General features: G+C 41.9%; 1 protein-coding gene across 3 annotated transcripts; it reads right to left on the bottom strand.

Moving 5' to 3' along the window:
* Positions 1 to 927: 927 nt before the first annotated feature.
* On the bottom strand, positions 928 to 24,195 carry PLEKHS1 (pleckstrin homology domain containing S1). 3 transcript variants are annotated; one of them, XM_072972361.1, is made up of 14 exons: positions 24,027 to 24,195; positions 21,097 to 21,143; positions 14,781 to 14,869; positions 14,562 to 14,668; positions 14,097 to 14,231; positions 12,698 to 12,773; positions 11,686 to 11,805; positions 9,767 to 9,892; positions 7,526 to 7,629; positions 6,819 to 7,025; positions 6,028 to 6,129; positions 4,658 to 4,793; positions 1,977 to 2,130; positions 928 to 1,095 (listed from the first exon to the last, which is right to left on the bottom strand). In XM_072972361.1, the coding sequence occupies exons 2-14, from the start codon at positions 21,122 to 21,124 to the stop codon at positions 1,076 to 1,078; spliced, it is 1,404 nt and encodes a 467-aa protein (XP_072828462.1). In that variant the 5' UTR covers positions 21,125 to 21,143; positions 24,027 to 24,195; the 3' UTR covers positions 928 to 1,075. The 3 variants fall into 3 exon arrangements, with proteins under 3 accessions (XP_072828462.1, XP_031538447.1, XP_006200256.1); XM_031682587.2 differs by lacking the exon at positions 928 to 1,095 and having other exon boundaries at positions 1,744 to 2,130; XM_006200194.4 differs by lacking the exon at positions 928 to 1,095 and having other exon boundaries at positions 1,744 to 2,130; positions 11,686 to 11,802.
* Between the last annotated feature and the right edge of the window lie 236 nt (positions 24,196 to 24,431).

Below are 24,431 nucleotides of genomic sequence, written 5' to 3'. Positions count from 1 at the left end.
GTTTGATAGGCCACAAACAGGCTATTTTAGTTAACGTAAAATTCAAGTTAACTCATGTATAAGCCAGAATGACTTCGCTGTATCTCAAGATGTGTATGCTGCTTTTATCACAGGCTTAATATATGCATATGTATCTTTTTCCACCAGTATTTACTTTACATTATAAAAATGACATATACTCACGGTAAAAAAAAAGAAGAAAAACATTCCAACATTACAGAAATGCCTCCCCCTGATGGCCAACCATGACCATACGTCTCAGAGATGATTCTTAACTAACAATTTGATGTATGTTCTTTTAGAACTCCCCCCACAAAAAAAAAGTGTTGTTCCAGCAGCAGAAGCGTAACTAACCTTTATTCAGTACTTGCTCATGTCAGGCAATGTGTCAGATGCTGTATGTACGTTACCCATTTCACAACAACCCTGTGAAGCAGAGATTTCTCTCCTTACTTAGGGCTGGGAGAATTTTATATGCTCTAGCACCAATCATTTATTTTTGTAAAAACCAGGTGCTGTTACACCTACTGCACTGCAACTTGCTTCTTTCAGTATTAATATATCGGCCACATCTTTCCTAATGATGCATGTGAACTTTGAACATCTGCAGAAGGTTCAATTATATGAAATCATATCATAATTAAGCAATCCCTAAAGGATTTTTTTTTTTGTTACAAACAATGCTACCATGAACAATTTTTATACAGATATCTTTGTGTATCTGTGTGAGTATTTCCATAGGATAAACTTCTAGAAGTAGAAACAGTAGGTTGATATACACATATCAAATCACAATAGAGTACACCTTAAACTAATGCAATGTTATATGTCAATCGCATCACAATAGAACTAGGAAAAAAGTATAGTCAAAACTCCAATCCAGCTTAAAAAAAAAATAAAGAAAAACAGTAGGGCCAATGGGGCATGTAAATGAACATTTTTTAATACTTTCTGTACAATCCAGATAATAGAAGATGAACGGTATTTGAGTGTCTCTTCTGTGCGCTGAAGGTCTTCTTAAATCTAAATCCAAATACCAAGTAAGGATCAGGACATCTGTTTCTCAGGGCTGGTTTTAGATTCTTGGTTCTGCCACTAAATAGTCATGAAACCAGGAGCCACAAAGAAGGTCTATCATTAAACGTCTGAGGTGTTAATTTCTTCCCATGTGAAATAGCAACACAGTAAAATCTATTTTCTGAAGCCCTCTTTTCTCTACCATTCCCCGATTTGATCCATCCCTTAGCTCTCTGCATTTGTTTTCCTAGTTATGAGAAAAGACTTCATTCTTTCAGCCTTCCAGGATCAATTCAATAATGCATCCATTAGTTAATTCCTTTCAAATTCGGAAGTGCTAAGCAGGTCTCTTATTACTGGTAGAGCAAGCAGATCTTTGCTGGATATAACTTTATAATTGCTTCAACTTCTAAAATAGTTACTGGGTCTTTAAGAAAACAAGATAATTATTGAAGCCAAGAGGCCACTGTGTCTCAGCATTCTGGTCTATGAACATGATGAGTAGCAGGAGGTGTTTGGGAAGGCTGATACGGTATCACATCTCTCTAGGGAATCTCGCCTTCCTGGAATGAGTATTTCCAACTGTCCATTCCCTAACAAAGAAGAGATTGTGTGGAGCACGAATGACCTCACAGAACACACAGCACATTTCAGATGAGAAACTTACCCAATCTCTGTCTGTGGTGTGTGGGACAAAGACTGAGATAATAAAGTCTTACATTTTCCCCATGTTCCATAGTCATTATCCCACCTGGGCCTCTCAACATCCCTGATGCAATAGCCAGAGAAGGGGTAGTTATTCCCATTGTTAAAATGCAGATGGAGAAATTCAGAGAAGTGTGCTGACTTGCCTCCGGTCACACAGCAGGGAGTGGCAGAGCCCAGCACAGAGTCTGGGGCCTATCCTTGCTCAAGGGCAGTGGGCCCCGGCACCTACTCTCCAGTCCCTTTCTGCTTACTCTTTCTGATGGCTGGACTCCTCTTCAGTATCTTCCCCAGCCCAGCCTTATCCAGTGGAGGAGGTACAACACCTTGGTCTTTTAAGACGCATGTACAGGCTGCCACGTGGAATTGCTCTGAATTTGGGATCCGACCGACGGTGAGTTTCACCTTCTAAAACACCAGGAAGAAGAACATTAAATGACTAAAGATTATCCTTAGGACTGCTCGTTTTCAGTCTCAGTCTGTCCTCATTCACACCCTTTGAAGCTGGTTTTGAAGACAATCTGGGCCAGAGGAAGCCAGGATGATTTATGTATTTGGGTGGAAGATGGATTTTTATTCTCTTGCATCCACTGGCCTGAGCCTTTAGGGCAGATCCCAGAGAATATCAGTGATGCCCAGACAGGCCCATTTACACCAAGAATTAAAAAGCCTCTTGACACTGGAGAATCCAAACAAGACCTCCAGACAGGATCAGCCCCTGACAAACTTAGGCGGGAACTGAAGCTGGAAGGGCTTCTCCTGCAGTTGAGCATCTCCTCCCCTTTCACACATACACCTCCTCCCCCTCCTTTTAAAAATCTCACATTCTCTCCACCCCACCCCTCCTACGCCATGCGCACCCCAAATTCCCATTTCTCTCAACTCAATTTCATTCTCAAGGAAGGAAAGTAAATCTGCTTGGTTCAGCTGCTCTAAAACATCAGGGGCCCTTGACTGCCCCTCTTTTGGTTCCGTATCTCCCCTCTTCCAGTATTCTTCTTCCTTCCAGGGACCAGCTATTTGAATTTTTTTTTTTTTTATAAAGGACTGAATATCCGCTTTCACATAAAGAAATAGGTCAGGAATGGTAGAGGTGGACAAGCAGGGGAATTTTGTGATCTTCCAATAATCATGTTGGTGAACACCCCCTATTTCTCAGTGACACTACAGGGGGCAGGCAGAATGAGCCCAGGAGAAAGGCTGTCAGCCCCTCCCAGGCCAGTGCCTGAACAATCTAGAACCTAGAACGGCAGTCTTGATAAACTTTGCAGTCAGTGACTCCCAGGTGGAGCTCCTGGATCCGCTCCCCGGCAAAAACCCTCTTCTTGTCTTCAGCGCTGATGCCTGAATCTTTGGAGCAGATATTGTTTGATAACTTTCAGAAGATCATATTGAACACTCGGTCCCAGCGTGGGTCCTTGGCAGAGGAAATCCATTACAGTCACTAGCTTGTTCGGTGGGACCCCTGAAGGCCACCTCTTTTCTACCACACAAACTCCTATCCTAGTCTTCAAAACCGAGCCAAGCATCTCCTCTGAGACACCTTTCTGGCCTCCCTCAGCTGGATTTACTTCATCCTTCCTGCACAGTCCCACGGCTGGCTGTTCACGTCTCAAGGCACACACTATACTTGTACATAACATACCCATTTTCCATGCTCATCTGTAAGCTCCTTAAGCTCAAGGTGAGGCCATTTTTGTAGCTCTGGGACCTAGCACAGTCCCCAGCACACCACAGACATTCGACAAATGGTGAGTGAGTGAGTGAATGGATGCATGAGTTCTTTTCTAACACTATGGATATATCTTGGACAACGCACTCATTCTTACCAAGTTTCCTTATTTAGACAGAGGGGGACTGTACAGTTTGTCTAATCAACAAGGTTATTGTGTGATGCAGAAAAGATAAATTCTCAGGACTGGAAGAAGTTTGATAGATTATCCAGCACAGTGGTTTCCAGAAATTTTAAGCCAAGGAACTGTTTCCTTGAGATGAGATAATAGGAAATTCCAACATTAAAAAAAAAAAAAATAAGCATACACTGCTCCCTCTCTCTCACTGAAGCCCCAAACCCCATCCCTCTCCTCTCTCTCCTCTCCTCTCTTCCTGTCCCCATCTTAGGGGTCCAAGAAGTGCCAACCGTCTCACTTTAAAGAGAAGAAATTGAAACTCACTTGTTAGACAAGGAAGTGATTTTCCCAAGGTCATGTGGCTCATCCAGAAATAAAAACAGACCAGGAAAGGAATCAACATGAAGATCGTACTGACATGGCTAAGCCTTTTTAAAACGTGTGTGCTCAGGAGACAGTCACACGTTCTGTATAACTCTTACAATCACTCGGTGAGGAAGGTATGGCCGATTTCTGAGATGAGGAAACGGAGGCTTAAAAAGCTAAACCTGTTGGGCATTCCCCAGGCAACAGCAAGAGACGCAAAAGTAGTAGTAACTATGCTGAGCACCTGATATGTGCCAGTCACCGTTGTACACACGTTACGTACATTATCTCATTTAATTCTCCGACAACTACTATTATCCTCATCCCCAGTTTAACAGAAGAGAAAATTGACGCCCAATTTGGTTAAAGGAGGTGAGATGTGACCCCTGAGCCTGTCTGAGTCCAGTGCAAACTCTTTTTTGCCACTTGACACCGCGTCTGTGGTCCCAACCCCGGCTCTTCAGCCTCCTAAGCCAGTGCTCCCTCCAAATACTACTTTATGTTTAAGAATTTTAAAAGGTCCTAAAATAAGATTCTTGTCATTTATATGTATTGTATGAAGTGTGATTTACACTTATTATTCTCTTATTTACATGTGGTGGCTGAGGATTGAAAAGCCTCATTTGTCTTCACAGCACTGTTCAGACACCAGCCAAGAACCCGATCTGGTTCCTTCTGGCACTGCCTCGCACCGGCCCGGGCCAGCCAGCAGGACTCACCTCCCTCTGGGTAGACCGGCTGAGAAACAAGGAGAACTCCTCCAGGCTATGGGGCTTCAGGTCATTCACGGCCAAAAGGTGGTCTCCATGAAAAAACAAGCATCCCAGGCGCGGGGGGCCATTCCACTGTGACACGCTGCAACGGGAGAGACAGCACCCAACACAGGCGTGAGCCTGTGCTTGCCCAGGTGGGGGCACACGTGGGCTCCTCGCCCCAGTCTGCTCTGCTGCTACCATCACCAGTCTCATTAGCTACGTGGCACCGCCTCCGAAGTTGACGGACTCCTTTCTCTATCTGCAATATTCTTTCTTCTATCATTCCTCTTGGAGCCCGACCCTGCCTCCAAAGTCCAGCTCCAATCATACTGTCTCTACAAAGCCCTCCCTTTAGTTAATCTCCCCCGCCTCTGGGCTTCTATTCCACTGTGTGCGCACCTCACTTATTGTATATTTAAATAAAATACGTTTGACATTTACTTGTTCATGTAGCTGTATCTTTCACCAGACTATGAGACCCCAGAGGTATGGTCCCACTGTAAAAACAAATTGTTTTTATAATGTAATTCCAAGTAAACAGAAGGTGCTTACTAAGTATTTATTGAAAGTGAGCACTTAATGATTATACGATGAGTATCTAATGAGCAAATAAATGAGTTGAGAGATGAGCAGGCTTGGGCACAGAGGTGTCCACAGTTTCAGTCAAGTATTTATTGAGGCTTAAGTTGGTGGGAAATTGGGAAAATGTAAGCTTGTGATTCGTGCCCTCTTACAAACTTCTAAGACAATTGATGTGTAACGCTGACTTCACATGAACAAACTTTCTTCTCTTATAAAACCATACTCTTCCATCAAAATGAATTAGAGTCTTTAAAAGGATATAGAATCAAATAAACACGTGATCATTCTCAGGAAATTCTCCACCACGGTCTTTTGTGTCTGAATCCTGACCAGCAGGTTTTTGGCTGGTGTCTGGAAGTCTTTGATCTTGGTACGCTTTTTTCTTTTAGACCTTAGGATCTTGTCAACCTTACTAATTTCATTCATTCATCAAAGAGTCAGTGCTCATTGACTGGGAATGAGTTCCTTGGACCACATGTATTTCTGACCACTTTTCCTCACCTCCAAAAAATCAGAAATTCGCTGCTTTCTGGATGTTTGAATCCTCCCATAATCTGCCCACCTCCCAACTGACTCTCCTACCCAACAATAGCTTATTTCTGCCTCAGCTGAAGACAATTTATGACAACAGTTAACACAACAGTTCGAGTTCTCTAGTCAGTTTTGCCATATACAGTGCTTCAAGAGACAACTATTGTCTTCATATCATCCAACCCCATTTATAATCAGTAACCCTCAAATCTCCCACCTACCATATCCGTCCTGCAGCTTCTCTGACAGCAAGATAGTTTACGATGTCATGAGGAGAAAGGAACACGTTTAGTTCCTCCACTTGGCTTTCATCAGGGATGTTACTACGGGATAAGACGTTTGTAAAAGTCAGGCAACTGTCTCTGGCTCTGAGCTGTACTTTCTGAGTGGACTTTGGCCTCCGACATCTAAGATATTATTTTCCAGTTAAAGAGTGTCCAAAACATTTGGAGAAGAATATGAATTTGCCACTTATTAATGCCCTCCCCCGACCCTTCTTGGGATGTGGTAATGATGGTAGACAACGGAAAAGGAGTAAAAAAAATGGACTAAGTTAATTACATGTCACATCAGTTTGCACATTTCTCCACAGAAGAAGACACTGAAAAGAGTTAAAATTGAGAATAATCTCATCAAATGTTCTTGGTATCATTTAAAACTGAAATGTTTCCTCTCCTAGGTCTGTAACCAAACCTGCATGCCCGTAATTTTACTAGTAAAAGCTAGGCAACATGCCACCCAGATCAGTGTAATCCAAGGTTCCATGACCTGAAAGAAGAGGTAACAGAGAATTTTTTTGTTTAAGTATTGGAAAATGCCACCCACAGCCCAGGGCGCTGCTTTGTTTCCAGCTCTGTTACTCACTGTCCTTGGCCACCACATCAGGGAGAAGGGTCAGGTTCTTGGCTGACTTGGAGACTTTTAGGAACTGCTTCAAAATTTGAATTCTGAGTACAAAAGGGATCCTGCCTTGCTCTAAGGGCCCGTAAAGTTTTAGAAATCAGAACTTTACTTGATTAGTACAGACAACTGCACAACAGTTAGTGAGGCCGACCCCTTCTGGTCATTGGCGGTCTGCGCTTCCATGTTGGCAGGTGAGAGACAGGAGCCGGCTCCAGAGTCTTGTTCTTGCTGGTGAAGCTGCCCATTCTGGATGTCTGCAAGGGTCTGGGATTCCTCTTTGCTGTCGGCGGACTCATGGGATGTCTCTTCGAAAAAACTAGAGGATAAGAAGTTAATACAAATCCTTTTTTAGCATGTCTATTTCCAACTTTCCAAGGTGTGTGAATCAGATTTAAGCAGCTAACAGCCACAGGAAAACTAACAAAGTCTTGAAGGATGGCCAACCGTTAGGATCACAGCCCCAGTTAGAATCAAATGCAATAAACACTCCTTCTAAAAATGGATACGGAGTCAAAAATAGCCCTTTACATTGGGAGGGCTTGGAGACAGAAGGGAGAGTGTGAGAGACATAAATGCAAACTAGAAAAGAACTCCCCCAGGAGACAGAAATGACCTGAGAATGCCACTCATGGTTGTTCCTTGGTTAGAAAAACCATTCTCACTTTTTCTTGTTTGGAGATGACTGGCTAATGCTTTGAACTTGGCCCGTGGTCATGCTTTTGTATTATATCAACTATTGAAATGAGCTGCCAGACATTGTTCTTACAACAGTACATTAGCTAAGATTAAATTTTAAAATATGGCACTTTTACTTACCAGGATTTCATTGACATGTAAAGATGCTCGACTTCCTGGGAGATTTGGTCTGAATCTCCAGGTTCAATGGATTCATCAGAATTACTGGAAGCAATATTATTCAACTACAGACAAGAGAAATAGACGTACGGATGCAAGCCTACATAAGGATGCAAGCCAGGTATGTTTTACCCCCTACATGATGGCTCTGGGCCCTGAAACAGTAAGAACATTTATCATTGGATGAATGGTGGTGCTCATTCTGGAAGACTGAACCAGCAAAGCTCTGGTCGACTCAAAGTCTCTTTTCTTCTCCCAGACTCCCCATGCTCCAGATACAAGTATTCTACTGGACTAAACTGCTCTTAACTTTTTTTGTTTCATCACTAGGCATTTAATGACACGAGCTCTTTTCCTCCTCCAGCTGCTGGAGAATCACATCACCTGTCAAAGGCCCGGACACAGTGGAGAACTGGCCTCGGGCTACTGTGCTCACAGGCAACCAAGTTGCCTCAAGGGGCTGTAAAGGTCTTAGAAAATACTGTCCTCTGGGGGCACTCGACCAGCCAGGCAGAACTAAGACATTTGGGGCAACGGTTTCTCAAAACCCCTAAAGGCTTTCAGTTGTCTCCCTAACAAATTCATTATTAACCATAATTGGAACACTTCACTCCCGTCAAGCCAGTCTTCCCACTCCTGCCCCTACAAGTGGGGCTCTTCTTGTGCCCATTTTCATGCTGGCTTCTTCACCTGGGGAGCCCCTTTTCTCTTTTGTCTAGTGAAGTTGCATTCAGGACTCACCTGAAGTGCTTTAGCCCCATCTGACCACCTCAGCCACTGCCAACTTCTCTTCTCTGAACTTCTACCACCCAGTTTTTTGCTTAATTTTTGTAATGGTCTTTTAGCTTAGTTTTATCTGCTGCACTAAACTTTGCATCCCATAAAGTACCTAGTAAATGCCAGGCATGTAGCTAGTGCTCAGTACAGCCTGCCTGGTTGTCTGGACCATCATGTAAGACTAGTTGACATCACTGTGTCCCAGAGAACCCTAGCGTGAAAATATTTGTGGCGAAAGAAGGGTCCTGTGGTCAAATGAGCTTGGGAAATGCTGCTTGTTGCATCCTGCTTGGCTACTTACAATGCGCCACTGAACCCTAAAGGTTCTGAGAATTCTGCACTTCAGAAGCTGGGGTAACTTACTTTGATCTGGTGTTTCCAGAACTTGTTTGAGCCCAGAGGCATCTTTTATATGAACATATGTCACCATCTTGCCAAAAACCCCCAGTTTGGGAGATGCTGCACCCTTACCCCCCAGTTTTGTCTTCCTACCTCCCATTTCCACTCTCTTCTCTATCATCTCCCTCAAATATAGCTCCTGGGCGAAAAGCACTAGAAGATAATCTGGTCTGGCCACTTTGCAACTGACAAGCCATCACTGCCCCTTGTGCTACCTGCAGAATGAAGTCAACTTGACATTCAAGAACCATCATGGTCTGGCTCTTTTTTGCGGTATTTCCCCCAATATGCCACTCACTCATGCTAGGTTAGAGCTCAACTAAACTATTCATCATATATGTATCAAATGCTGTTTTAAATCTCGAAGATTTCTCCGACTCCAGGAGAAAGAAAGTCTGCCCTTTCTTTACGCTTCCAGAGCTTTGACCACGCCTCTGGTAGAGCAGCATCACGTGGTAACAGCTGAGACTGTGAGCTCTGAGTGCAGGTGTGACATCAGGTCCTTTCTGGCAGCCACCACGCCTAAGATAGCACACTGCTAGCACACTGCTTGCACACAGAAAGCACTCACTAGGGGCTTCCAACTGATCAACAAACTGATTGGCACACACCACGCAATGTATCACCCAAGGATATTATTGTTTCCACTCATTGTTTCTGCCCAGAATGCAGACTGACTCCCCAAGGCAATCCCCCAAGTCCAAATTTTATCTATCACGTAAGGCCAAATGTCATCTCCATGGAACCTTCCCTGGGCTTCTGTCTGGAAGTCAGCTCCCCAATACCTACCACCCTGCTAGCACTCCAGGCATTTTACTAGCATCTCTTTTCAGTGTGCAGCCCTTTCTGCCTTGTATCATGGTGGGTTCCTATGAAAGTGTCAGCACTGTGAGCACATCCCCTGTGTCTGATTCAACTCTGGGTTCCACCGAACCCAGCCTAGTGCCTTAGGAACAGTGCCTGGCAGGGGCTCAGTAAATATTTGTAGGAGGAACAAATAAATGATGAATGGATGGAAGAGGTTACCTCTAAAAGAATACTACGAGGACTAATATAATGGCTGTCTTCTTCCGTATCTTGGGTGGTCTCTGACAAGAAGTCATGTGGTAGATGAGCTTTTCCGAGTCCTGGAAAGCTTTGTTCTCTTAAATGCTGAAGAAAGAGATGAAGAGAGAATTAATGCTTTTTCTTTTTCTTTGCAAGAGACAGAAAGAAACCACATGTTTTCTGAAAAAGGCATAATAGATTAATCGGGTTAAGAACATCAGAGGATCTTCCAAGGCTACATCCAGAAGCATGCACAAATTGAACTTGACTCTTGAGTCTAGGTCACCACTAATGCTGTAAAAATATAAGCCCATCTTTCAGACTCTTCTCGACTGTTGGGACCTGTAACAAATTGTTCTCTCTAGTGGGTGGTATTCTAAGTCACTAAGCTCCAACAGAAGCTCCACCTTCATCTTTTCCTAGGAATGCCATCTGAGAAAGTAATTCACCCAGAGTCAAGACACTGCCCCTTTTCCCTTTCTGCTCACTATTCCTCTTTTGTGTTCGGCTCATATACTTCTACTATTACTCCAGCAATGCAGTTCTGTAGTGTTGATCATGTGACAGTATGAATTGTAGGCTTCAAGGTGATCTAGGTTCAACCAATGACCGCCTCCTGCCCCAAGAGATGCAAGACACTCCACAAAGTAGCTGCTTTGCATGGCAGGAAAAATTGTTATAAGTACAATTTAGTTCTTCCAAGAACAATGTTTTAGAACAAAGGGGTTTGAAGAAAACCCTGAATGTACTCTAGGAAGTCATTGAAAGAAAGTGATTTAAAAAAAATGTATTTAAGTTGTGTCCATTTTTCTAGCCCCAAGTTCATGGAGCCATTCCTGCTGAGTTGGGGATGAAGAAGGGTTCCCACTTAATTTTAACAACAACAACATCTCCCAACAAGGCAGGTGGTACTCTTAACTGGAGCTGATTGAAAAAGCACTGGATTGATTGGAACACCTAGTATGAAAAGGCAAAATGACTAATAACATTATTTTTAGGGACATGGAGTATCGGAGTGAAAAGCAAGAAGCATTTACTGAAAAGTTATCCTTCTCAACCTCATTTCCTACTGCCTTTCCTACAAACACCAACCGAAGTGTTTGCCCCGGTGAATTTGACATGCTACCAAAAGCTTTTAAAATGGTTGGAGAGCTTCCAATGAGATAAAACAGGACGCTATACCCTATTAAGATGTGCTTGGTACCCACGGAAAAGGGAAAGGCAATGGTTACATCTCTAAGGAACAAAATAGTATCCATGGCAGAAGGAAAAAAATAAAAAAACACTCAGCCTGTTTGTTAATAATATCCAAAGTTGGGAAGATTGCAAATCCAAGAGAGCTGGGAGTACAATTACAAATCACTTTCAAGGGGCAGATGTACTATGTTTCTTTCCTCAAATGGACTTCATTAGAAATGAAGTTGAAGTCTTACACACACACACACACACACACACACACACACACACACACACACGTACAAGGAGAAGTAAGACTGATCTGGGTAAATAAAGGAAATTAATGAGAACTCTGATTTTGCCTCAGGAGTACAGATGGTATGGCAGAAAATCAAGTGGTGTTTGTGGCATTTTTTTAAGAGGTAATTTGTGCCCCATGTGGAAAGAAAGGAAAAGGCTGCCAGCCAGTTTTTTGTTTAGCTGGGGTGTCCTCCGCCCATTGAGGAGCACCCATTGAGGAGCAGTTAGAGGAAGGCAGGGAAGGCGGTGAGGCTCGTCGTCGTGGGGGAAGCAGACTAACTACAGGGTAAACAGTAGGGCTAAGAATCACTCTTAGGGTGGATGAGGCTTTGAGGAAGGCATCAAACACATTGATTTCTGAAGCATCAGCTGGTTCCCAGGCATGGCGTCCTGAGAAAGAGAGGGTTAGTAAGTGTGATTACCATGTTTGGAAGACTGTTTCTTGGTGTGGTGGGGTTGACAGCCTCCAGTGTCCTGGAAGGACTAAGAAGAGGGTTCGGGTCTGAAGAGGGCCTTTTACCACCCAACGAGAGCTTCTCCTGCTTATGAAAAAAAGAATATTGGAATCAGGGCACAATTGATCCCTTGTCTGGAATGAAGCAACAGCCTCATCACTGGGCACTCTGCTTCTAGTCTCTGACCACCAACATTTATACTGCCGGCCAGCATTCTCCTGCTGAGACAACTGATGACCTTGTCTCTCTCCTGTTCCCAAATCCTTAAGAACTCCCAGCCTGGCCTTCAGAGATGCCCTGAGTTTTCCTCAACCTAACTTTTCAACCCTGTGTCCCTCTGCACCCAACTCCTTGGCTCTAATCATTTGAGTCTCCTTGTAGACACTTGCTTTCCCCTTCTCCTTGGCCTCTGCTTTTGTCATCAGCATAGAATAACCTGGAAAATATGTCAAAACGGTACCCAGAGACCAAAGGTTCACTAATAAATTCTGTCCTAAGAAAGAACTTCTGTAAATTAGCAAAGGTTCTTATGAAGTAAATAAACAACTTAAAATTACTAGCACTTACAATATCAAAGAAACATGATAATGAAAATACAAGACAGATGAAAAGTATTTTTATAGAAACCACTTTGGATTTATTCAAATGGTAGCTGTTATGAACCTTGAATAACAATGATGGAATTTATTATTGTTTCAGCTACAATTAAAAAATGCCGCAGTTAAGTCTCACTCCTCCTACCCCAATAATGAAAATCTGTAGTGTCTGTATTTTTTTAGCTCTCTTGTAAAACACGGAAGTATTCTTCTCTATTGTTAACCATAAAAATAACTAGGATGTACATTTTCTCACTTATTTTTTTTTCCCTTGTATTAATGCCAGTTGCTAAGGAGGGAGAGAAAAAAAAGCGTGCATTATTTCCTTGTGAAAGAAGGCTGCATTCAGGTGCCCTGTTATTTTATTAGTGATGGAGAGTCACCTCTGTATTCCAGGGTGTTGCTTTCATATCCAGGCAGAATGATGACAAGAAGGAGATCCAGTCTTTAATCTTCTCCCTGTTGATAGGAATCAGGTTTCAGCTGGCATGTAGCAACAATAGCGCCTGCGATCCTTTTGAACCAGAGAGGGATTCTTTTATTAAGACTGGAACGGGCAGTGGAAGCAGGTAGCACAGAAATAGGGTTTTTTCCCCCTAAGTAGCTTAAATGCCTCCTGGCTCCTCACCACCTCCACGCTCACACACTAGAATTAACCCTCCTGCCACCTCTGCGAGGAAAGCTCAGAGAAATGGAAAATCACAGTAGTAATCACAGGGTTGGGAGCTTTTGGCTTTGACACGGATTTCCTTTGTGTTCTTAAGCAAGTCCTTTAACCTGTCAGCACCATTTTGTCCAGGTGCGCCTCCCTTGAGGGGATGCCTGTGTTTATGAAGGATGTGATTGGACGATTTTATATAAATCTCATCTTCTTTTCTATGGACTCTCACGACAACTGAAAAGAAAGCTTTTCGCCTTAGGGTTGATCTGCAGCAGATCAAGTTTCTTCAGACTTTGGCTTGAGCCTTTGTTGCCTCCTCCACACAGCTCCCTGCCCTGACTTTATCCTCTCTGTCAAGCAGATAATCATCTATGCAGGATCCATTAGGCACCTTGGCTAGCACTGGGAGCCCCTCTTAAAAACTGCAGACTCCTTCAGCAATGAGCATAGCCCCTCCCTAATATATGTAGCCTGTGCAGATGTTCATGTATTGGGTCTGTTTCCATAAAATGCATCTGGGGTGATGGTGACTGTTATAGGTTGACTTGTGTCCCCTTCTAAATTCGTATGTTGAATTTCCAACCCTCAGTACGTCAGAATGTGACCTTATTTGGAAGTCAGACTGGGTTGCTGCAGATGTCATTAGTTAGCATGAGGTCATACCGGAGTAGGGCGTCCTAGTCCAACATGACTGGTGTCCTTGTGAAAAGGAGAAATTTGGACGCAGAGACATGCATGGAGGGAGAACGCCATGTAAAGACCGGAGTTAATGCTGCCACAAGCCAAGGAACTACCAGACGTTAGGAGAGAAGCCTGGAACAGCTCTTCTCTGGTCCCTTTAGAGGAACTACGGTCTGCGACACCTGACTTCAGACTCCCAGTCTCTAGGACAGTGAGATAATAAACTTTGGTTGTTCTAAGCCACCCACTTTGTGGTACATTGTCATGGCAGCCCTAGAAGATGAACATTGTGACTTTTCAAGCTTTTTTAAAAAAATAATGAAGACTGCCCAGATGGTGTTTGAGGTCGTGGCCAGGGGTTTCTAGTCAAAGCATGTTTATTGTTTGTTTGTTTGTTTTATTCTGCACACAGGGACATCCTCTGTTATCTCACCACTTACCTGCTGTAGTTAATGAGGACATATTCCCTGTTAGGGGTTCTGATGGACATCACTTCATCAGGGTGGCATTTAAACATCTTCTGTACAAATTGCATTTTTTCCTGGCTACTTATGCCAACTTCTACCCTGGAATTTCTTGTCGATAGAGATAGAAAGTATGAAACAAATGCAAATATAAAATTAGGAAGAAAACTGACTGGTTTTTATTAAGATGCAAACTGAATAAAAACTTCAGATCTGTTTGATCTCTACTTTGAAAGTTGTCCAATAGTTTTAGAAACTAAATTTAGATCTGATTTATCACTGATTGTAAATACTTTGTTCAACCTGAAACTTAGCTCAAAAAATTCCTATTTCATTTGGATTCTTGGTTCCACAAATTAACATGTTTTCTAATTTTTTTCTAATTTGCATATAATGTGTTAGTATTTCCTGTTATAAACACTTTCTTGATTGCACACGCACCGATCAATTTCAATGGAGCCTCGGTGATGATGGTCTTTGTAATAGGAAAGATTAAAGCCCTTTTCCCCATTCTTTGACAGAATGAAAATCCGCTTTTTCCAAGAGGCCTGAAAAATGAAAATATTTTGCATCCCAGTTAAATCTCTGAGGAAGAGAAAGGATTTAAAAAAATGCTCCTGAGGCTGGTGGGAGGCCTGTTAAATCTTCATGAATACTCACCGCAGAGAAGAAAAGCCGAGGAGGTGGTGATTTAATAAAGTAATCTTGTTTGCAGACTTCATTTTCATAAGAAAATGTAAATTGCTTGCCTAATGAAAGAAAGTGACAGGACTCAGTTTGTTCCCTGTAAATCTCTGAGAAGAACTGCTTCGATTGGGAAACTCTGTTTACTTCTGGAAAGGTCTTCAAATGATTCAGTATGGAAAAGAGCATCCATTTATAGGCCAGGAGAACAAAAGACCCAAGAACCACGTGTGTGATTCTTATTCATCCACAGCCGGACGTTCATTCAGATGACACTTAGAAGCTCTTTAATTCAGGGCACACCTGTCTGGCTCTCTGTCTCTGGAGTATGCCACTGGCTCTCCAGATGTGAGCAAAAATTGGTCTCCATTCTTGCTGAAGCACCAGGAGCAAGATAATTCTGCCTCAGCCCTTGGCTTAGCAAACAAAAACAAAGCCACCTGCTATGGAAGATAAGGTGGCAAAAGTGGTTAAATAAGAGTTATCCAAGCTATTAACTGCTTCTCTGTAAGTACTGAAATGTATAGGCAGTTTTTAATTTTTTTTCTACATTTTTGAAAATGTCTGTACAAACAAGTAGTGCTTTCATTATTTAGAAAAACCACAATGTTGTTATAATAACATTTATTTAAAAAAAAGAAAAAGAGATAGGTTTTGCTTTTCCATCCAGGCTGCAGTTCCATCCAGGCTGCAGTTCTGGAGGAGCCCTGGTTTTGTAAAAGACAGCCTTCACTAAAGAATTAGCGCTTCTTTATTAAGTGAAAACAGAATCAAGATTAGGAAGTACAGTTGATGAAGCCAGTATGCTCCTAACTAGTAATTCTCAGACAGCCGCCCTCCGTCCTCACCTTCCTGCCCTCTCCTCCTTCCAAGCAACTCTGCCTGCTCCCTCTACAGCCCCACCCTGGAAAAAAAAAAAAAAAGAGAAGAAAACCAGAAGGAAACAATATAGCAAAAACTTTTAGCTCCTTTATCTAATAGTTGTGTGGCTTTGGACAAACTCACAGATTCATTTACTGAACAAGTATTTATAGAACACCTTGAATCATTAAATCTCCCTTCTTTTCCTCATTTGTAAAATTGGAGGTATAGAACAAAGAAAAACAAAGAGCATCGTAGCCACTGTAGTCGCGGACTGACAGTCTACCCTGAGAGGAATTCAGGATGAAAAACAGGATGAGGAGAAAAGGCAGCCTCTCCAGCAAGCGGTGTTGGGAAAGTTAGACAGCCGCATGTAAATCAAATGAAGTTAGAACACTCCCTCACACCATACACAAAAATAAACTCAAAACGGCTTAAAGACTTAAACATAAGACACAATAAACTTCCTAGAAGAAAACATAGGCAAACAATTCTCTGACATAAATCTCAGTAATGTTCCGTTAGGGCAGTCTACTCAGTCAATAGAAATAAAAGCAAAAATAAACAAATGGGACCAAATTAAACTTACAAGCTTTTGCACAGCAAAGGAAACTATAAACAAACCAAAAGACAACCTACGGAATAGGAGAAAATATTTGCAAATGATGCAACTGACAAGGGCTTAATTTCCAGAATATATGAACACACAACTTAATAACAAAAAACCAAACAATCCAATCCAAAAATGGGCAGAAAACCTAAACAAACATCTCTCCAGCGAAGACATACAAATGGCCAACAGAGACATAAAAAAATGCTCAATATCACTAATTAGAGAAATGCAAATCAAAACCACAAATACCTCATTGTAATTTTGTGTGAGGTCATTGTAGTTTTGACCTCACACCAGTCAGAGTGGCCATCATTAAAAAGTCCACAAATGATAAATGCTGGAGAGGGTGTGGAGAAAAGGGAACCCTCCTACACTGTTGGTGGGAATGTAGTTTGGTGCAGCCATTATGGAAAACCGTATGGAGAGTCCTTAAAAAACTAAAAATAGACTTACCCTATGATCCAGCAATCTCACTCCTGGGCATATATCTGGAGGAAACTAATTTGAAAAGATATATACACCCCAATGTTCACAGCAGCACTATTTACAATAGCTAGGACACGGAAGCAACCTATATGTCCATTGACAGATGATAAAGAAGTTGTGGTGCATACACACACACACACACACACACACACACACAGTGGAATACTATTCATACATAAAAAAGAATAAAATAATGTCATTTGCAGTAACAAGGATGGACCTGGAGACTGTCATACTAAGTGAAGTAAGCCAGAAAGAGAAAGAAAAATACCATATAATATTGCTTATATGTGGAATCTGAAAAAAAGATACAAGTGAACTTATTCACAAAACAGAAACAGACTCAGACATAGAAAATAAATTCATGGTTACCAGCAGGATAGGGATAAATTGGGAGTTTGAGATTCACAGACATTAACTTCTATATATAAAATAGATAAACAAGTTCCTACTGTATAGCACAGGACACTATATTCAATATCTTGTAGTAACCTATCATGAAAAAGAATATGAAAAAATATATATATGTATGTGCCTGTAGGACTGAACTATTATGCTGTACACCAGAAATTGACACAACAATGTAAGCTGACTATGCTTCAATTAAAAAAAAAGAAAAAGAAAAAGAAAAAGATGAGGCTGGAGATAAGTCCTGCAGGACCTGGAGACAGGAGCTCATGGTAGAGTTTAGATTTTATTTTAAAAGCAATGGACAACACTGCCCATGGATTAGACTTGCCAAAAAACCACTGAAACGGTCTTATCAACCCTCTAGGTCTGATTTATAGGAAATACAGAAAACAGAGAAACACGTTAAACACCATGCCAGGGACATGATCAGCAAAATCCAGTCACTGGGGGAATTTATAGGACAACTTTCTCTCATCGTTTTCTCTCAGATGTCCTGTATCACTTGGTAACACCAACATCTATCTAGTCTCCCCACACATGTATACTCATCAACACTCTTGAATACTTGAGGGGATCCCACCACCAAGTCCCCGGGATTCTTTCTCTGTGCAGCTCTTTCCTCTGTCCTCTGAGCTCCTGCTGCCTTGATCTCCCTGAACTCTCAGCTCTGTTTCCTCAGCTCAGGGGTCCACCTGTTTCCACCTCGGTTCCTCTTTCCTCTGCTGTGGACTGGAAACTCTGTCAAGGAAATTGTAGGGCCCACTTTGTTTCCTATCTCTTAGGGATCCATGACTTTTATTGTTTATGACTAGTGTCTTGAAAACCACTATTTTATATATTTTATATTTTTTGTTCATTTCAGACAGGAGAGTAAATCCAGTTCCTGTGATTTCATCTTCGCCTGAAGTGCTAAATTGGTCAGATTTGGCATTTACTCTCAGGGCTAGGTCGAGGTTGGATTTGAAGCTATCAAGACTGACATTAGAGAGTCAGTCTAGATAGCTACTGAAGCAGTATAGTGAAAAGCATATAAGGGTCTTGAATTAACATATTGAAATGTGTGAAGGTCTTGAAGGCAATGGTGGTAAGAACAGAAAGATGGGGTGGATCCAGGAAGTATTTGGGAAGTAGAATGGTCATGACTTAATGATTGACTGGACATGAGGGTGATGGAAGGGTGAAAGTTAAGATGACTAGAGAAAGGCTAGAGAGAGAACCACAAGAAAAAAATTAGAGGAAACCGTGTCCAGTCCTTCACTGGGCCAGAAAAGGTACCTGTTTCCTCTCATCAGACTGGCAAATATTACAATTTATGGAGCATTGGGTAGAGTAAGTACTGAGGAAGTTCTTGCCTCAGTAATGAGGAATAATTAGCTCTGGGCTGAGGACTGCTCCAGACCCAATCCAGACTTTCAGATCAAATCTTAAAAGGATCAACTTGTTTTCAAGAAACTTAACTGCATTCCAGAAAAAAAGCTCAAGATTTACAGAAATACAAAAATATCTCTCAACAAGGTAAAATTTGCAAGATCTGGCAACCAATCAAGGGTTACCAGGCATGCAAAGAGGCAGGAGAGCATGACCCATAAGGTGGATAATCACTGCTCCATCAAAACAGGCCTAGAATTGATACAGATGTTAGAATTAGCAGAGAATAAAAACAGTTATTATTAACAGTATTTTAAGCATTCAAGAAGTTAGAGACATAGAAGATATAAAAAAGATCCAAAGTAAACTTCAAGAGATGAAAGCTATAATATCTCAGAAAAAAAAATACACTGAACGGGATTAACGGGACTGTCAAAACAAATGCAGAGTGGAAAAAGCAACCCAAAACATAAAAAGAGCCTGAGTGCATTATGGGACAACTTCACGTGACCTAATTTACAGTCATTGGGAGTCCCTGAAGTGGGGGAGGGAGACAGAAAAAATATTTGAGGAAATAATGCTGAAAATTTTACAGATTCAAAGAAAACTACAGCAGAAATCCAAGCAGCTCAGGAACCCCAAACACAAAATATATGAAAAAGATTATAACAAAGCACATCATAGTCAAATTGCTCAAAATCAGTGATAAAGAAAAACCTTAAAAACCATCAGAGGGAAAAAAAAGACATAATGCATGCAGAAGGAAAAATAAAGATGATGTTAGAGCGAGTAAAAGAATGTATGACTATACAAAAATTTGTTACAAATGTTCACAGCAGCTTTGTGTGTAATGGCCAAAGACTGGAAGCAACCCAGATGTTCATCAGCAGGTGAATGGGCTCACACATTGTGAAATATCTATCCAATGGAACACTACTCAGGAGTAAAAAGGAACTCTGGAAATATGTAGCAACGTGGATGAATCGCCAAAGAATTGTGCTGAATCAAAGAAGCAGAAGGGAGTTCATACAGTACGATTCCACTGTGTACAACTCTAGTAAATATGAACACACTCAGAGTGACAGAAAGCAGAGCGACAGGGAGTGGGGCTGGGCGCCGGAGGGAAGGATGATAAAACCGGAACTTTAGAGAAGACTTTAGAGAGTAACGCATGCAATTACTGTCTTGACTGTGGTGATGGTTTCTTAAGCGCATATGCACAAAACTTATTAAACTGTTTACTTTCAGTATGTGCAGTTTATTGTATGTCAATTATACCACACTAAAGATATCTTTTTAATATATGAGCAATTCAAAAAGCAAATCTGATGACACTGCTCCTGTGCTCAAAGTGCTTCAAGGGTTGCCGGTAATATGGGGTCAAGGTCTAGCACAACATAGCACCGCAGTTCTGCAGCCTTGTCCTCCCCACCCCCACTCCACCCATCCTACTTCACAGCCACATCCTCCTCTAACCCATCCTGCCTCTAACCCACTTCATGGCTTTCAGTCACGCCACCCTTTTCTGCTGAGATGTGTTCTCTTTTCCAATCTCTTTTAAAATCCTACACATCCTTTAAGGGTCCAGCTCAAATGCCTTCTCCATAAAACCTCTCTGGATTCTCACAAATTCGTATATTCTGTTTTTTCTTCAGACCCTACAGCATTTTTCACTTATTTCATGATTCTTATTGTAGCCTGATTGCGTTACTTATTTTAACTTCCCAATACGGCTACTCAAATGTGTTTATCTTAATTTCCTAATGAAATTATAAGTTCATTGAGAGGGATGTCTCTTATTAACCTGTATATCCTCTGCAAAATGACGCAGAGTGACTTACTAATAATAGGTGCTTTGAATAAATATTCAAAATATTTATTTTTGAATTGAATTGGATCGTTTGATTTCTAAGTTATTTCATCCTAAACTTGGTCCTTCTGACCAGTCACCTACTGTGAGGAATGTGAACATGAAGCTAGGACATTTGTATGACACCCCTTGGCCTATCCCCACAATAAACCCTGATAACAATTTAGGTCATTTAACCAAGTGAGAATTTCATATAAAATTAAGGAAATATTCTCCAGTCCTTTCCCATCTATAGTTTGCTGTTAGTACCATCTCCAAGCAACAAATGGAACATTTGGTCCATGAAAATCAGAAAATGCCAAATTTCTAGATAAGTGAGCTCTTACAAAATAATTCATTGAATCTAATAGCCTCTGCTACGTTCGCCACACCAAGAATCATTGTCCCAGAATGCCACCCATTATCCTTACTAAAACCATCTTCTGTGTCCTGGTTCGTTTGATGGGAATTGATCATTATTTTCAATAGAAAGTTTTTTTCTTTCTTAAAGTATGCCCCCTGGCTGGTGGGGGAGGGTATAGCTCAAGTGGTAGAGCGCATGCTTAGCATGCACAAGGTTCTTAGGTTCAATCCCCAGTACCTCCTCTAAAGGTAAACAAGTCTAATTACCTCCCCTCTTCCAAAATTTAAAAAAAAAATACAATAATAAATAAATTTTTAAAAAAAGTATGCTCCCTGTGTACCTGGACTCTTCTGAGGTTTGGCTTCCATTAAGGCTGTCTGTTCTCACCTGTCAAAAAGAAGGGTGAAGCATTAGTCCTCAGACAACAGGATGCTTCACTGATTAGCCACTCAGTTACCAAGGATCAGGATGGTGCTCCCGAATGTTGGCGAGGTGGGTTATCAGCTCCCCCCTTCCCATCTGCCCCTGAGGCTGATAGTAGCCATGGTAACGAGGACCTATCCAAGCAGCCTGTGCTCACCAAGTGGCAGTTCCAAGGAGGTGTTGCCAGGATGACTGAAGGAGCCATCTTCCCTGGCCTTTCTCTGCTCCTGCTTCATAAGTGGTTCTGACAAGAGAGCCCTTGGGGACAGCAACACCAAGGAGGAGAGACAAGAACAGGGCAGAGGGCAGGATGCTACCCGCCAGCTGCAGCTGAGAAAGCATTTCTGGCCAAAAGGAAGCCCAAGATAAGCCCTTCCCCATGCCAGGAGCTCACTTTCTCCAGAGGGAACCTGAGTGCCAGGGCCAGGGCACATCTCTGTTCTTAAGTTCCTCAGCCTCTTGAGTGCCCTGTTTCCAAGGCCACCCAACCCCGGGGGGGGGGGGGGGGGGGGCTGAAACTGACACAATGAAACCGACTCTAGAGGTGGAGCCCTTTCCTGGACAGATCTGCTGGCGATCCCACGACCGACACAGGGGCCCTGCGAGAAGAGGAATCCCACGGGATAGAAGGCCACAGGGTCGATGGTATCTTTGAAACAAAAATGTGTTGGTGGCTAGTTTTTAACCTTGAATTAGTAACACTCTCAAAATAGGAGGAAGCAGTGAACGGGGCAGTCCCAGGGCAGTCCCAGTAAATGGGAGGAGGCAAAGGGCCCTCCACCATCCGACTGGCATGAGGTCATGCCTTCTCTCTCCTGAGTTCTCCCTTTCTCCAGTATAAAGTCATTCATTCCTCCTAAGGTATGAATGACTTACAGCCATTCTTTATAAATATAGATATAGTATCTATGTATAGACATAGCTATGTAGTATACGGAGATGAAAGTCTCAAGGTTAAGACCACCTTGGTGAAAGCACTGGGCCACTGAGGCCAAAGTCCCCTGTTCCCAGGAAGAGGGAAGAGCATTTCTGCACAAGGATGAGGAACGTATCCTGTTTAAAATTTTGCCCCCACCCTCTGCAAAAAAAAAAAGGATGTTTAAAAAAAATTTACCCCTGAGGTTTTGCTTCCAATCCATGAGGTTCTTTCTAATTTCAGGGATTTCATTGCCTGAAGCAGAATTGGGGGCCAGTGGTTTTCAGCCCCTTGCCTTGCTCTTCATCCATGCACATGGGACTTGGCCATCTTTCCCACAGGGCATTTAGCCTAGTGAGCTATGGAGTTCAAAGATCAGATCAAAGACTGTGCAGGACAGACTAGCTGAGGGTAATATATTTTAAAGCAGTGTGTTTCCTGCAAGCTCTTTGTTAAAAAGCCAAAAATCAATTTTCTTGATAAAATAATTATCTGTTAAGACTTTACAATTTGTAAAATGTGTTTGGTTACATGATTTGCTTTGGTGTCTCAGGGCTGTCCCTCATGAGACAGCTCGGTTTACAGATGGAAAACTCCATTTGAGAGAGGAAGAGGAGACTTGGGCTGGGCCCCACAGGGTCCCCCACATCACCCCACACAACAATGACACCCACGCTCCCTGTGCACTGTGGATGGCTAAGAGAGACTTGGAAGACATTTCCGGCTTCCCAATGTCTGGGAAAGGCCCCAAAATTCTGTTTAGGAAACACTCTTCCCACTTTTTTTATGTTTTTGTTTTTTTTTTTAACCCATTGTAAAATGAGATGACAGGTGAGGCAGTAGGATATGGTGGTTTAGAGTGTTAACTCTGGAATCTGGGTTTCAAGTTCGCCCTCATCAGTTATGAGATGTCATCTTGGGAACATTATAACACCTCTTACACCCCTCTTTCTTCATCTGTAAAATGGAAGTGATAATATCACCATCCTCATGGGACTGCTGTCAGCATCACTTGAAATAACTTGGCAAAGAGCATTCAGTATCTTCTAGGCTCAATAAGTGCTACTTGTGAGGTGATTTCCAGCTCAGATAGTCTACAATTCTTTGGTTATTTAATAATGACTAGCATGTATCGAATTCTTAATACATTCCAAGCACTTCTAAGCAAAATTTGTATAATAGATTTCATATATATATATATATATATATATATATATATATTCATATATATATATATATAGTGGATTATATCTATATATAATGGATTTCATATAATATATAAATATTTCATATTATCTATATTAATTTCATACTATCTATATATATGAAATCCAGTGTATGTATACATATATATGAAATCTATTGTATAAGTTTTACTTATATAATAGAAGCAATATTATATTATTTATTATAAATATGAAATCTGGTGAGATTTAACACAGCAATGAGATACAACAATACTCTAAGGTTTACACTGTTTTTCAATGATACAATATCCGTTTTACAGATGAGGGAACTGTAACCAGAGAGAGTAAGCAATTTGCCTTTGATCACATAAATAAAAAGCAGAGCTAGAATCCTAACTTGAGAGCTGGCATCTGAACTACTTTGCCCCTCCTTTTATCCACGAGAAGAAAAGAATAAAATCTTTTCAGAGTTTGGCTTTCCTTTCCCATCAGTGCCCCCAAACGAAAAGCCTTTCGGGTTTAGCTCTTCGATCTTATTCGGGGAGACTCTACACCACTCTCCTGGCCTAACCTGTTATTGGGATGAGATCTGTTACGTGTGATACCAAGAGGTCCTAGTTCCCTCTGACTGTGCAGCCCAAGAAGATGATGAAGAAAGAGCCCATAACAGCAAGTCTTCTCAATTAAGCATCCAGATCACTGCAGCCTTGAGAACCCAAACCAATCACATCGAACAGTACTTACCAGAAGCCAAGGTGTTGCTGGTCGAATTCTCAGCAAACTGTCCTGTCCCTGGGTCTCCGGGACTTACTCTGCTCACTCCGAGCTCTGAGGATTAAATACAAGCTTTGTTTGAAATGTGAACCAACGGGAAATTCCCAAATTTCTATCTTCGGGCAGATTTTATCCTTGCCCCGAGCTGAAGGAAGCTGGTGACCCAAGGGAAGTCCGGGGCTCTCATTCTGCGTGTGGTTTGGCACAGAACCGCCCCTGGCACTACAGTTGTCTAACAACAAAATGAAAGCAAACAAATAAAAAAACTTCCTGAAAGACTTTGAACCATGTCATAATGGCTCTTATTAAATACAGTCTTGACCTCCTGCAATGATGGCCGTTGAAGTAATTCCTTTGCTTCCCACTCATCCATAT

The sequence above is a fragment of the Vicugna pacos genome, chromosome 11, assembly GCF_048564905.1.
Source record: "Vicugna pacos chromosome 11, VicPac4, whole genome shotgun sequence".
NCBI lineage: Eukaryota > Metazoa > Chordata > Mammalia > Artiodactyla > Camelidae > Vicugna > Vicugna pacos.
Note: the sequence above shows the minus strand (reverse complement) of the source record. Positions and strands in the feature narration are given on the sequence as shown.

Excerpts from the sequence above, each read along its gene's own strand:
- PLEKHS1 (XM_031682587.2), bottom strand. The coding sequence starts at position 21,124 with ATGGAAGCCAAACCTCAGAAGAGTCCAG. Across the intron at positions 12,774-14,096 it reads GTCCTCATTAACTACAGCAG|GGAGAAGATTAAAGACTGGA; the intron begins GTAAGTGGTGAG and ends TCCTATCAACAG. Across the intron at positions 4,794-6,027 it reads GAAGCTGCAGGACGGATATG|CGTGTCACAGTGGAATGGCC; the intron begins GTAGGTGGGAGA and ends CTCCCGTTGCAG.